This window comes from Caenorhabditis briggsae, assembly GCF_000004555.2.
Source record: "Caenorhabditis briggsae complete genome, chrV, whole genome shotgun sequence".
Classification (NCBI taxonomy): domain Eukaryota; kingdom Metazoa; phylum Nematoda; class Chromadorea; order Rhabditida; family Rhabditidae; genus Caenorhabditis; species Caenorhabditis briggsae.
This window is the reverse complement of record NC_013488.2, coordinates 17,024,980-17,037,967: the sequence shown is the minus strand read 5'-3', so window position 1 is coordinate 17,037,967 and position 12,988 is coordinate 17,024,980. Positions and strand designations below refer to the sequence as shown.

General features: G+C 34.3%; 2 protein-coding genes across 2 annotated transcripts in view; one reads left to right on the top strand and one right to left on the bottom strand.

The window, feature by feature from the left end:
- CBG22828 overlaps positions 1-3,932 on the top strand; it is a gene marked incomplete at both ends in the record, with an annotated part of 6,046 nt that extends 2,114 nt beyond the window's left edge. Inside the window, 5 exons of the mRNA XM_045238421.1 lie at positions 1,929-2,123; positions 2,317-2,424; positions 2,633-2,880; positions 2,924-3,139; positions 3,719-3,932. Of these exons, the coding sequence (XP_045097669.1) occupies positions 1,929-2,123; positions 2,317-2,424; positions 2,633-2,880; positions 2,924-3,139; positions 3,719-3,932 (981 nt within the window). The remainder of the gene's footprint in view (positions 1-1,928; positions 2,124-2,316; positions 2,425-2,632; positions 2,881-2,923; positions 3,140-3,718) is intronic.
- A 1,885-nt stretch (positions 3,933-5,817) lies between these two features.
- Positions 5,818-9,572, bottom strand: CBG22830 (the record flags this gene model as incomplete). Its single annotated transcript, XM_002638238.2, has 6 exons — positions 5,818-6,031; positions 6,786-7,123; positions 7,170-7,292; positions 8,360-8,488; positions 8,848-9,236; positions 9,551-9,572. The coding sequence occupies 6 exons, from the start codon at positions 9,570-9,572 to the stop codon at positions 5,818-5,820; spliced, it is 1,215 nt and encodes a 404-aa protein (XP_002638284.2).
- Between the last annotated feature and the right edge of the window lie 3,416 nt (positions 9,573-12,988).

Here is a 12,988-nt window from a genome sequence, read left to right as displayed (position 1 = left end):
CTTTCCTACGTGGCAATTTTTCCGGATTTTTTTCAATTTCATGTCCGGCAGGTAAAAAACGTAAAAAGCCACTGTCGGCGACTTGAAAAAAAGGCTGTCAGGTGCCGTGACCTAGGTTTCTCACTGAAAATCCTCGTCCCCCGGCGGCACCTTTTTTTGAATTTTCTTCCTTTTCAACGCCGTTTTTCGGGGATTTCGGATTTTCTTTGAATTTTTTCGCAATAATATTCGAAAAATAGATAAATTTTAGCACATTTTAATGCAATAAAAATTTTTGGTCGGAGTCCCCCTTTAAAATCTCAGAACTTTGGAACTTCAAAAATTCAGGACTTCAGAATCTCACTATTTCAAGAAAGACAATGGAGAACTCTGAAATGATTTTAACAAATTTTACAAACGGATTTTAATGCCAGTAGATACTTTCCTCACTTCCAATTTTTCTCAATTTTATTTCTTAATTCTATTTCATTTCCTTTTGTTTCTCAATATTCCTTCGTTTTTTCCCAATTTTTCTTAATTTTCCTCAATTTTCGAGGTAATTTAAATTTTCTCATTTTTAAACAATTTTCTATATCATTGATTGAAGGAAACAATCACAAATTAGCAATTTACCAACGAAATTCGAAAATCCCAAAAATTAGCCCAAAATGAGCTATTTTCTTTCGAAATTTGTTCGAACAGGCAATAAAACATTACAAAAATTATAAAATTAATTTTTTTCGATAAATTACCACAACAATTTGAGCAAAAATAATGAAAAACGAAGGAAAACGGAGAAAAATGGGAATTGCGAAAAGATCTCAATTTCGCGAAATTTTCTTGAGGAAGAGAAAACCACGCAGCTCGGCCACGGCCATGGAATGATGACGTCATCGCTCGCAAATTTTATTCCCGAGATTTTCTCCGTCTTCCTTCGTTCTTCATCATTTTTGCTCAAATTTTTGTGGTAATTGGTCGACAAAAAATTCAATTAATATTACAATTTTTGTAATGTTTTATTGCCTGTTCGAACAATTTTCGATAGCTCACTTTGGGCGAATTTTTGGGATTTTCGAATTTTGTGTGAAATAGCTAAATTGTGATTGTTTCCTTCAATCAAAGTTATAGAAAATTGTTTAAAAAAGATAAAAATTTAAATTACCACGAAAATTGAGGAAAATTAAGAAAAATTGGGAAAAAGACGAAGGAATATTGAGAAACATTAAAGCATTAGAAAACTGAGTTTGTAAAATTTGTCAAGTTTAGATTATTGTCAAAAAGAACAATGTGACAATGAGAAGTGAAAAATTTCTGTCGTTCGAAATTCTCAGATACCGAAATACTGAAGTTCCAAACTTCTGAAATTCTGAGATTCTGAAGTTCTGAAATTCTTTGATTTCAAAGTTCTGAAATTCTGAAATTCTTAAATTTGGAAATTCTCAGATTCTGAAGTTCCGAAATTCTCAGATTCCGAATTCTGGAACTCTAAGAATTCTGAAGTCAATGAAGAAAATTTCTGCCGTAATTATTGAAAATTCAGAAATATTGAGATTCTGAAGTTCTGAAATTTTGAAGTTCCGAAGTTCTGAGATTCTGAGATTTTGAAGTTCTGAAATTCTGAGATTCTGAGATTTTGAAGTTCTGAAATTCTGATATTCTGAGGTTCTCAGATTCTGAAATTCCGAAATTTTCAGATTCCTAAATACTGAAATTCCAAAGTTCTGAAATTCTAAAAAATTCAGAGATTTTCAAGCTCTGAAATTCAGGAATTCAGAAACTTCGTCAGAAAATTTGTACCCCCGAATCACAAACGTTTGACCCCTAAATGAAATAAGTTGTACCTCAGAATCATTGTCAGTTTGTACCCCGAATCGTTGTTCCCCCGAATTTTTGTACCATAATTTTGTACCCCTAAATCAGTTGTTTTGGCCTATAAAAATATGTTTCAGCTCGCCGACAAAATGAACCTCAAGTTTGGCGATATGAAAGCCTTTATAACTGAGATGAATTTCCAAGACGAAGTGATAACACCAACCTCCAAGTTGACCAAATATATGGCTGATTGCCTGACAAACCCAGCGCCGGAGGCCTTTGAAAACTTCAGAAAGGCCTATGATAAAAATTCTCTATTGGATTTAGCCTATGTGAGTTTATCAACTTTGAGCTCGATTATCACGATTCCTGTAACAGATATCAAAAAATTTCTAACTGATAAATTATTTATCATAATATCACCAATAATTTATCAGTTGACACAATTCTGATAGCTGTCACAGGAACCGATATAATTCAGCTCCAAATAAACGATATTTTCAGAGCGTTCTAAGCCTTCTCGAGGGACCAACAACAAACCCGTTGAAAATGGCAATGGACGCGGATAACCTAAAAACAAGGTCAACTTTTGATAAGTGGCACGATATCATTAATGGGGTACTTGGACAATTTGTAAGTCGATTCCATCTTACCGTAAAACCTGTAATAAAAGGGCACCCCCACACTGTCAAGTTTGAGCTAATTTTTCTCGGGGCAACTACCATTGAGAATAGAAAAAAACCTAAATGTTCCCAAAAAAGAGGTTTTTGTAGTTTTTGTAGTACACACACACACACACACACTTACTGTAAATTTGAAGGAATAAAAAAATAATTTTCAGCTCTTCCTCGAAGGATTTGCAAGTGGTCTGCTCAAAGACAGTAACACTTATGACTCGGAAAGACTCTCCAGTAGAGGACAGAAGCTTTTTGAAACTATCGAAAACTGGAGAGAGGCTTACAAAAAGGACCTATCCTATTGGACAGCTCTGCCAAAGTACCTGGGAGAGTATCAGGATACTCATGAGCATTTGAACAACTCACAAAAAGCTGATGAATTGAAAAATATTCTGAATAATATTCTGACAAAGTAAAGAAAGAGCCAGAAATGCCAACTAGCCAAAGATTTTCAGCGACGCCTTCTACCTAGCCGTGTTCAACGATGAAGGCTATGATGATTTCAACTATGCTATTGATACGAATGTTGAAGGACAACTTATAGAGTCCTACAAACGTGGAAAGTGTTCTGTGATAGTCTATAGAAGCACACAAGCAAATTCAGTGGGTTCCGAGAAGTTGGAACAGATGAAACAGGAGGTGAAGACGTTGGAGAATGGGAAGATTCCGACGTAAGTACGACAAATAGAAGAAAAATTATTCAAAACACAAAAAGAACCAAGTTTCTAGCTGCCCTAGGAGTCGAGACACGGTCATTTGAAGTTTCTGAGAGACGCAGACAGTTAGAGTGTCTTGTCGTCTGCGTCTCAAACTTCGACAGCCTGTATCTCGGCTCCCAGAACAGCTAGAACGATGGTTTTTTAACCTTTTCGGAATTTTTACGGCCGCGCAGCTAGTGCCACTGGTAGCAACGCGGAAACCTCCAACACCGGGTACAAATACTCAACTCTTCAAGGGGTTTGAATAAAGGAAACATTTTCAGTGAAAAATAGAAGAAAAATGCTCCAAAACACAAAAAGAACCAAGTTTCTAGCTGTTCTAGAAGCCGAGATACGGTCATTTGAAGTTTGGGAGAGACGCAGACAGTTAGAGTGTCTGGTCGTCTGCGTCTCAAACTTTGACGGCATGTATCTCGGCTCCCGTAACTGCTAGAAAGATGGTTTTTGAACCATTTTCTTTGTATTAATTTGTCGATTTCAAGAAGAAGTTTTTTCATGTCCCTCATGTGTTGTGATCATATCAATTTTCAGACGAATCCACTACAAGGGCTACCCAAAAACCTTATTCGATAACCCGATTCATAATGCTGGCTTCATTTGTATGATTGGTTTTATTGGGGAAGAGACTCGAGCTGCAAACTGTCCAAGACTAGCTGATGGGCCTGGCTACTGGTTAACAGCGACCACTGCGCCCGATGAGCGGGATCAGAAGACTTATAGAAGACTCATTGTTGGATATCTTTAATTATTAGAAGCCTAATTCTTTGTTTCATTTGATGCATTCAAAATTAAATTATTTTTATTTTATTCTCAAATTACAGAATTATTTTTCCAAATTTCCATACTATACAATTTTTGTTTCAAAGAAAGTAAACTAATAATGGCGCCATTTCTCAGAAATATTCGTTTGATAAATCTTATCATTTTGTTTTCGGTACAAGAAGACGATCAAGAATCTTTCATCAAATAGATTCTAGGGTGATAAGCCCAACGAAATCTTATCACTCAATACACAAAACTTAAAAAAAATTACTAGAATAAAGTTTTTGACCCATAACTCGCTTCAAACTCAACATTTTCAGCTAAATTTAAGTTCAAAATGTATTTTACTTAAAGAATTATCTTTACTATTAACAATCACCAAACTCTGTGCGTGTGTCCGTTTGTTCTCGGTTAGCGGACCCTAGCGAAGTCGCCACTGAGCCAAAATTTCCCAAAATTTCACAAATTACTCGAAATAGCAGCTAGATGTTGCCCGTTAATTGTGTCTTTGATAATATCGAAAATCGAGGTCATGAGTCTTCAAAAACCTCTGTTTGGGAGCATTTAGGTGTTTCTCTGTTCGCAAAAGTAGGTTGACAAGTTCACGGAAAAATTCAAGCGGGCAATACTCGTCTGGTATAAAATAAAGTATAAACTAATCAAATAATCTGTCTTACAGTACCCTACAGTACTCAATTTTGACTTCAATGTTAGGTAAACATCACGACTTTTTTTTTCTTCTAAAGTCAACATTTCGAAACTTTTCTCCATTTTTTTGTGCTTTTTTCCGCCCAAAGCAAATACAAAATTTCCGTTTAAAACCATCAAACTATTCCCGAAAATCTTCATTCTATTCGTTTTTTATTTGACTGCCAAATGATTCAGGTGGTCTAAAATGTTTTTTTTTAAATATTTTTTTGAAAATTCTCATATTCTCTATTCTATTTTTGAATAATTTTTTAAAAAGCGGTAAGTCCTATTTTTTGGTAAATTTCAAGTAAGATGTTTTTTTCCAGATTTCTGAAAACTTTACACTGAAACCCACCTATCTTTTTTGGGGATTTTTAAAGGTACATGAGTTTGAAGATTCAGAAAAAATCAAAAAAAAAAAATTATTTTTCAGATCACCCACATGTGCAACTTTCCTTTCATAAATTGGTGAGTTTGAAGTTTTTTTTTGTTTTTGAAAAATAATTAATTTTGGAAAATTTAAAAAATTTCTAATGGAATTAGATTTAACAACTGAAGATTCAAAATTTTATTTAAAAGTTATTTTTTTCAGATTTGAAAAAAAAACGAAGACTCAGATGTGTAATTTCCCATTCAGTTTTTCAGGTTTGTGAATTTATATTTTCCACTTTTTTGATTTAAAAAACTTAATTTTCAGCATTTTGGAGGAAAATTTTACGCTACAGTTTTCAATCTCAATATGGATTTTTTAAATAATTTTTTTTGGAATTTTTAGTTTTCGAATCGACTAGTCATTCAATAATTCACTTTTGGTTGTGCTACTGTTTCACCATTTTTAATTGTTTTTTGTATTCCTTGATATATTTAATTAAATTCCAATAAACTTGATTTTTTAAACATTTTTTCAATGAAATATTTGGAGAGAAAATTTTAAAAAGAATCGGAAAAAACCAGAAAAAAATTACGATGAAATTCAAACAATTGGCATGATCTTTGTATCTAAACCAATCTTTTTCTGCTTCGGAAAGTTGACATTAATCGTTTGAACAGATTTTGATAAGGTTTGATTCATGATCATCGTGTTTCTCTTGAGACCGGATTTTTGAGAAAAAAAACGAAAATTTATTTCTGGAACCTATTTTAAAATAGAACAATGTGTGTGTTTTTTTTCGAAATATTCATGGAAATCCAGCAACCATAGCTAATTTCATCTTCATGGCCCATGGTGTCTCACCAGCCTCCACTGTCATCGTGTACCCTGGACCCCATTCGTGTCCAGGAGTCAAACAGGACCGTACTTCTGGATGACGTGCGTCCCAAATCAACACAATGAACTTTGCCATGGGGATGTTGTCATGAAGAGTGTCAGCGTGACCACTGCACGAGCCTTTTCTGGAAAATTGGAAGTTTTGGCTCTATCCAAAAATAACCGCCAACTTCGAGCTCAATTATCTCATTTCCTGTGAAAGATATCAAAAATTTGCCAACTGATAAATTATTGATCATGAAATCACCAATATTTTATCAGTTGGCAATTTTTTGCGATCTTTTACAGTAACCGAGATATAGGGGCTCTTTCCAGCTCATTTTCAAGCTTATTTTTACCCTTTTTCAGCCAATTTTCAGTCATTTTAAGCCAAAACTGAAAAATGCCAAATTGAAAAAAACTGGTGTATTTCAGAAATCAAGCTGACTAGGAATTTTCAAAATGATTGTAAATTTGACAGCCGAGCTCCAGGCTCTTGAAAATTGTCAAAATGGTCGAAAATTAACGGAAAAATACGTTTTTGCATATCTTATCGACCGGCGTTGTATATATCTAAATGCTACACTTGTTTGATAGCCCTTAAAATTTCCTATCTAACGGTATAAATTTCATAGTGATTGGAAACTATTGAAAAGAGTTATGCGCCTTTAAAGTTACAGTTAGGCAGAAAATCCACTGAAAAAAACGTTTTTTGTATATCTTATTGTACAGTACTGTATCTTGATTTCAAGAGAAGATATCGAAAAGTGGTCAACTGATAAAATGTTTATCAAAATATTACCAATATTTTCTTAGTTGAACATTTTTTGACAGCTTTCAAATGAAGCAAGATAAATTAGGTTTAAAAGTCAGAACATCAAAAAATGGCACCAAACTTACGCCTTGATTTTTCCAGTCTCACAAGCTTCACAAGCGTGCTGCATGTCCCAAAATTCACCGACACTCAACGTATTGGCTTTTTTGCTTCTGTACACTATTATATTACATCCTCCTTTCTCATAAGACTCCACAGTCTGGTCATCCACTCCTTTCCACATGGAGAAGTCGTTGATATTGGGGGAAGAGTCGGAAATCACCAGGTACAACGATTCGTTGGTCAAAATTGTGTTCAAAATGCTAATAAGCTTATCAGCTCGATCCTTATGAGTCAATTTCGAGGTATCCTCTTGGAATTGCTGAATATAGGTCTTCATCCCTTTCCAGTAAGCGTCTCCGGCCTGGAGTTTTTTTTTGGAGGACATATCAAAAAATCAAGGAGCCTACCTTATACTTATCTCTCAAGGCGTCCATATCAGTGTTAAGGTTGGCCGAGCACTCATTCATTCTGTCCCTATCATTAGTGTCTTTAGAATCCTGTAGACCAGAGGCAAATGCTTCCACGAATAGCTAAAATTTTTGAGGTACGAAAAATGCATTTCTGGAGTTTATAAACATTAAAAAACTGCTTAAAATCATCAAAAACCCCCTAAAACTCCAAAAAAAAAAGTCATTTTTGACCATTTTGAGTTTTGATGTCCAAATGGCCTAGTGGATTTTTCCACACAATTTTTACGAATCTCAACACCAAAGTTCGATTCCTCTGGGTGTCAATACTTTTTTGATTTTTATGTGAACCTTGGAAAAGTCATTTTTATTCGTTTTGGACATTTGGAACGAAATTCGGCCGGGCATTTGAACAGTTATGAAAAAAAAAGTCCCAATTTTCGACATTTTCAGAGTTTCTTGATATGAAAAACCTGCTAAAATCCTCAAAAAAGGCAATTTTTCACCAATTTGAGTTTTGATGTCCAAATGGCCTAGTGGATTTTTCCACCCAATTTTCACCAAGCTCAACACCAAAGTTCGTTTCCTCTGGGTGTCAAAACTTTTTTGATTTTTGTGTGGATCTCGAAAAATGCGTTTTTAGACATTTTGAACGTTTTATTTTCAGATAAAAAAAATTGACTGATAACTTCAAAATTTGAAATTTTCAAAAAAAAAGTTTTTAGCGTTCCAAACATCCAAAGCTGCTAAAAATGCATTTTACGAGGCCCACACAAAAATCAAAAAAGTTTTGCGCCCCATAGGAATCGAACTTTGGTGTTGAGATTGGTAAAAACTCCGTGGAAAAATCCACTAGGCCATCTTGACGCGAAAATTCAAAATGGTGGAAAATCGCGATTTTTTATGTTTTTAAGGGGTTTAGAGCAGTTTTAAACGGTTTTGAGTGTTTAGAAGCTCTAAAAACGTCAAAAATCATTATTTTTGGCCAATACACTTTGGGGTTTTAGAGGTTTTGAGAGCAGTTGTAGGTAGTTTCATGCTAAATTAATATAAAATTTTTCAGTTTGAAGTAGGCTTCAGTTTTTAGCCCATAACTCGCTTCAAACTCAACATTCACAGTTGATTCAAATTGCAAAACGTAGGGCTTAAAACGCTCTTTCAAACGGTTCTAAATTTTTTATATAACTCACAAATTGTCCCAGTGCTCCAGTGATAATATTCTTCCACTTATTGAAAGTGGTCTCAGTTTTAATCAAGTCAGCTTCCATAGACATGTATAATGGGTTCGTGGTGTCTTGCTGCATTTTGCTCATTACACTCTGGAATTTTCTATATGATAAAATTATCACTATTTTATCAGACGACTTCTATTGGAGAAACTGCGGTAGTTTTAAGCTTGATTAGTTCAGTTCCTATGAGAGATATCAAAAATTTGTCAACTGATGAAATATAGCTCATTTGATGCTAAACAATCTATCAGTTACCAAAATTGCGATATCGCTAAGAGGCATCGAGATAACTGAGCTCAAAGTAGTACGGTAAATGTGAGCTGAGTTACCTCGGTTCCTGTAAGAGTTATCGAAATTTGGTCAACTGATAAGTTGTTTATCATAAAATTACCACTATTTTATCAGTTGACAGATTTTTGATATCTTCGATAAGAATCGAGATAACTCACATAAGCCAAATCCAAGGGTTTATTCTTCTTATAAGACTCCAAAAAGTTCTCCGTCGCTTTCTTGGATGGATGTTTGAATGTGTCCATAATATACTGCATCAGTTTAGTGGCCGGTTGGATCACATCCTCATTGAACTTTGTTTCAGTCATAAAAGCCTTCAAATCCGAGAACTTGGCGTTCATTTTGTCAGCTAGAGTGTCGATTTTGCCTTCCAGCTCTCCCAACTTCTTCATAACCGGATCCTCATCTGGTGGAGCCAATTCAGTCAGAGCGCTTATCGCTTTTCCCAATTTCGAAATTATTTCAAACGATTCTTTCATTTCGGGAAACAAAAATTGCCCGGCTTCGACACATTGGTCCACATAACCAATCACTTTTTTGATGGTGTCTAAAAAATGTTGAGCTTGAACTTTAAGCTAAATTATCTCGTTTCCTATGAAAGATATCAAAAAATTTATAATTGATAAAATATTTATCATAATATGACCAATATTTTATCAATTTATCAGTTTTATATATCTCTCACAGAAACCGAGATAATTGAGCTCAAAGTATATATATATACATTTTTACAAAAAACACGGCTTTTGGAAAAATGGCATCTTCTTGAGCTCAAATATCTCGGTTCCTATTTTATCAGTTGACAAAACTTTGATATCTTTGACAGGAAATGATATATGTGAGGTCAAAATTTTGACCTACCAGCTGCTTCGTCTCCTGGCATCGTGGCCACTACGGTAGCTGGAAAAATATTATATTGTTTTTTTTTAATTGAAAAAAAAAACTTACCAGTCATCTTCTCTCAACAAAAAGATAATAACACATATCTTATCTGACCCTCTTTTATACAAAATTTTTATCACAAAAACCAAATTTCATACTATAGTTTTGATACCGAACTGATAATGGCGCCATTTCTCAGAAATTCGTACAAAGATCCCGTCTTATCATTTTGTTTTCGGTACAAGAAAACGATCAAGAATCGTTCTTCAAATAGATGGTAGGGTGATAAGCCTAACGAAACAGAATCTTATCACTCATAACGCAAAATTCAAAAAAAAAAGAGATCACTAAAATATAGTTTTCGACCCATAGCTCGCTTCAAACTCAACATTTTCAGACAAATTTAGGTTCAAAATGTAGGACTTGAAAAATGTTATGACATGAACCCAGGACCCAGGACCCAGGACCCAGGAAGGAAAAAAAACCAAAAGAAAAATCGGACATCTGGACACATGGAAATCTAGGCCTCCTTCCTCACTCTTAACAATCTTGTCTTGTTTACACCTAACAGAATCTTTATTGCTAAGCGTAAAAGTTATATGTGAGATTTTATCCTATTTATTATCCAATATGCGAAAACTCAAAAGACACAATTCAGTAAGTGTTTTTTAAACTACCGTAAAACCTGTAATCGAAGGGCCCCCACACTCTCAAGTTTGAGCTCAATTATCTCAGCTCCTATAAGAGATATCAAAAATGTGTCAACTGATAAAATGTGGCCAAAAATTCGGGGGGTACAATGATTTAGGAGTACAAGGGAGTACAACTGATTTAGGGGTACAAAATTGGTGATTCGGGGGTACAACGATTCGGGGTACAATCTACCAATGATTCTGGGGTACAACTTATTTCATTTAGGGGTACAACGTTTGTGATTCGGGGGGTGCAATTTTTTTGACGAAGTTTCTGAATTCCTGAATTTCAGAGCTTGAAAATCTCTGAATTTTTAAAATTTCAGAACTTTGGAATTTCAGTATTTAGGAATCTGAAAATTTTGGAACTTCAGAAACTCAGAATCTCAGAATCTCAGAATCTCAGAATTTCAGAACTTCAAAATCTCAGAATCTCAGAACTTCGGAACTTCAAAATTTCAAAACTTCAGAATCTCAATGTTTCTGAATTTTCAATAATTACGGCAGAAATTTTCTTCATTGTCTTCAGAATTCTTAGAATTCCAGAATTCGGAATCTGAGAATTTCGGAACTACAGAATCTGAGAATTTCCAAATTTAAGAATCTCTGAATTTCAGAACTTTGGAACTTCAGTATTTCGGTATCTGAGAATTTCGAACGACAGAAATTTTTCACTTCTCATTGTCACATTGTTCTTTTTGACAATAATCTAAACTTGACAAATTTTACAAACTCAGTTTTTTAATGCTTAATTTAAGTTCAAAACCCAACCGATACTTTCCTCAATTTTCCATTTTTTCTCAATTCCTTGTTTTTTCAATTCTATTTCAATTCCCTTTGTTTCTCAATATTCCTTCGTCTTTTTCTCAATTTTCCTCAATTTTCGCGGTAATTTAAATTTTTCTCTTTTTTAAACAATTTTCTATATCATTGATTGAAGGAAACAATCACAAATTAGCAATTTACCAACGAAATTCGAAAATCCCAAAAATTAGCCCAAATGAGCTATTTTCTCTCGAAATTTGTTCGAACAGGCAATAAAACATTACAAAAATTATAAAATTAATTTTTTTCGACTAATTACCACGAAAATTTGAGCAAAAATGATGAAAAACGAAGGAAAACGGAGAAAAACCCAAAAATAAAATTTGCGAGCGATGACCTCATCAGTCCATGGCCGTGGCCGAGCTGCGGGGTTTTCTCTTCCTCGGGAAAATTTCGCGAAATTCATACTTGTAAAATTCCGGGCCGGCCCGCCAAAGACCGGGCCCGGAAGGCCCGGTAGCAAACATTTTGTCATTTTGAGCCGAATTTTGAGCTCTCAATACAATTTTCTCCATTATTTTTTGTGCTTTTTGGATTGTTTGTCTGTTTGATCAAAAAATATCAAAGAAAAACTCGAAAAAATTTTTGATCGAAAAAATCTTCAAAACTTGTGGAATGACAGGCCCGCCGGGCCGGGACGGGCTTCTCCGTTTTCCTTCGTTTTTCATCGTTTTTGCTCAAATTTTTGTGGTAATTAGTCGAAAAAAAATAATTTTATAATTTTTGTAATGTTTTATTACCTATTCGAACAAATTTCGAGAGAAAATAGCTCATTTTGGGCTAATTTTTGGGATTTTCGAATTTCGTTGGTAAATTGCTAATTTGTGATTGTTTTCTTCAATCAATGATATAGAAAATTGTGAAAAAAAATGAGAAAAATTTCAATTACCATGAAAGTTGAGGAAAATTGAGAAAAATTGGGAAAAAAAACGGAAAATTGGGGTAAAAACGAAGGAAAATTGAGAAACAAAGAGAAATGAAATAGAATTGAGAAAAATTGGTGTTGAGGAAAGTATAGGCTGGGTTTTAATCCTAAATTAAGCATTAAAAACCTGAGTTTGTAAAATTTGTCAAGCTTATTTTACAGTTCTCTATTTTCAAAAAGATAGAGACAATGAGAAGTGAAAAATTTCTGTCGTCCTAAATTCCCAGATGCCGAAACACTGAAATTCCAAAGTTCTGAAATTCTCAGTTTCTCAGATCCTGAAGTTCCGAAATTCTCAGGTTCCGAATTCTGGAATTCCAAAGTTCTGAAATTCTGATATTTCGAAGTTCTGAAGTCCTGAGATTCTGAAATTCGGAAATTTTCAGATTCTCAGATTTTGAAGTTCCGAAATTTTCAGATTCCGAAATACTGGAATTCCAAAGTTCTGAAATTCTAAGAATTCTAAGATTTTCAAGCTCTGAAATTCAGGAATTCAGAAACTCCCTCAAAAAAATTTGTACCCCCGAATCACAAGCGTTGTACCTTTAAATGAAATGGGTTGTACCCCAGAATCATTGATAGTTTGTACCCCCGAATTTTTGTACCCACGAATTGTTGTACCCCCCGAATCACCAATTTTGTACCCCTAAATCAGTTGTACCCCCTTGTACCACCGAATTTTTTGCCATAAAATGTATAGGATATTATGATAAACAATTTATCAGTTGACACATTTTTCATATCTTTATCAGAAACCGAGAAAATTTGGATCAAAGTTAAAAATTAGGGGGGGGGGGTCTTCTACTACAGGTTATAATTAATCAATTAATTACTATTTTCAGCTGTCCAGTGCTTCAAAATACGTTTATCTAATTATTTTTGGAGCTGTGGGAATTGTTTATCTGTGGAGGAAGATCAAAGGAATGGGATATCTTCAAAAAATATCTTTCCTCATAAAAAGCATAGCAGAATTTA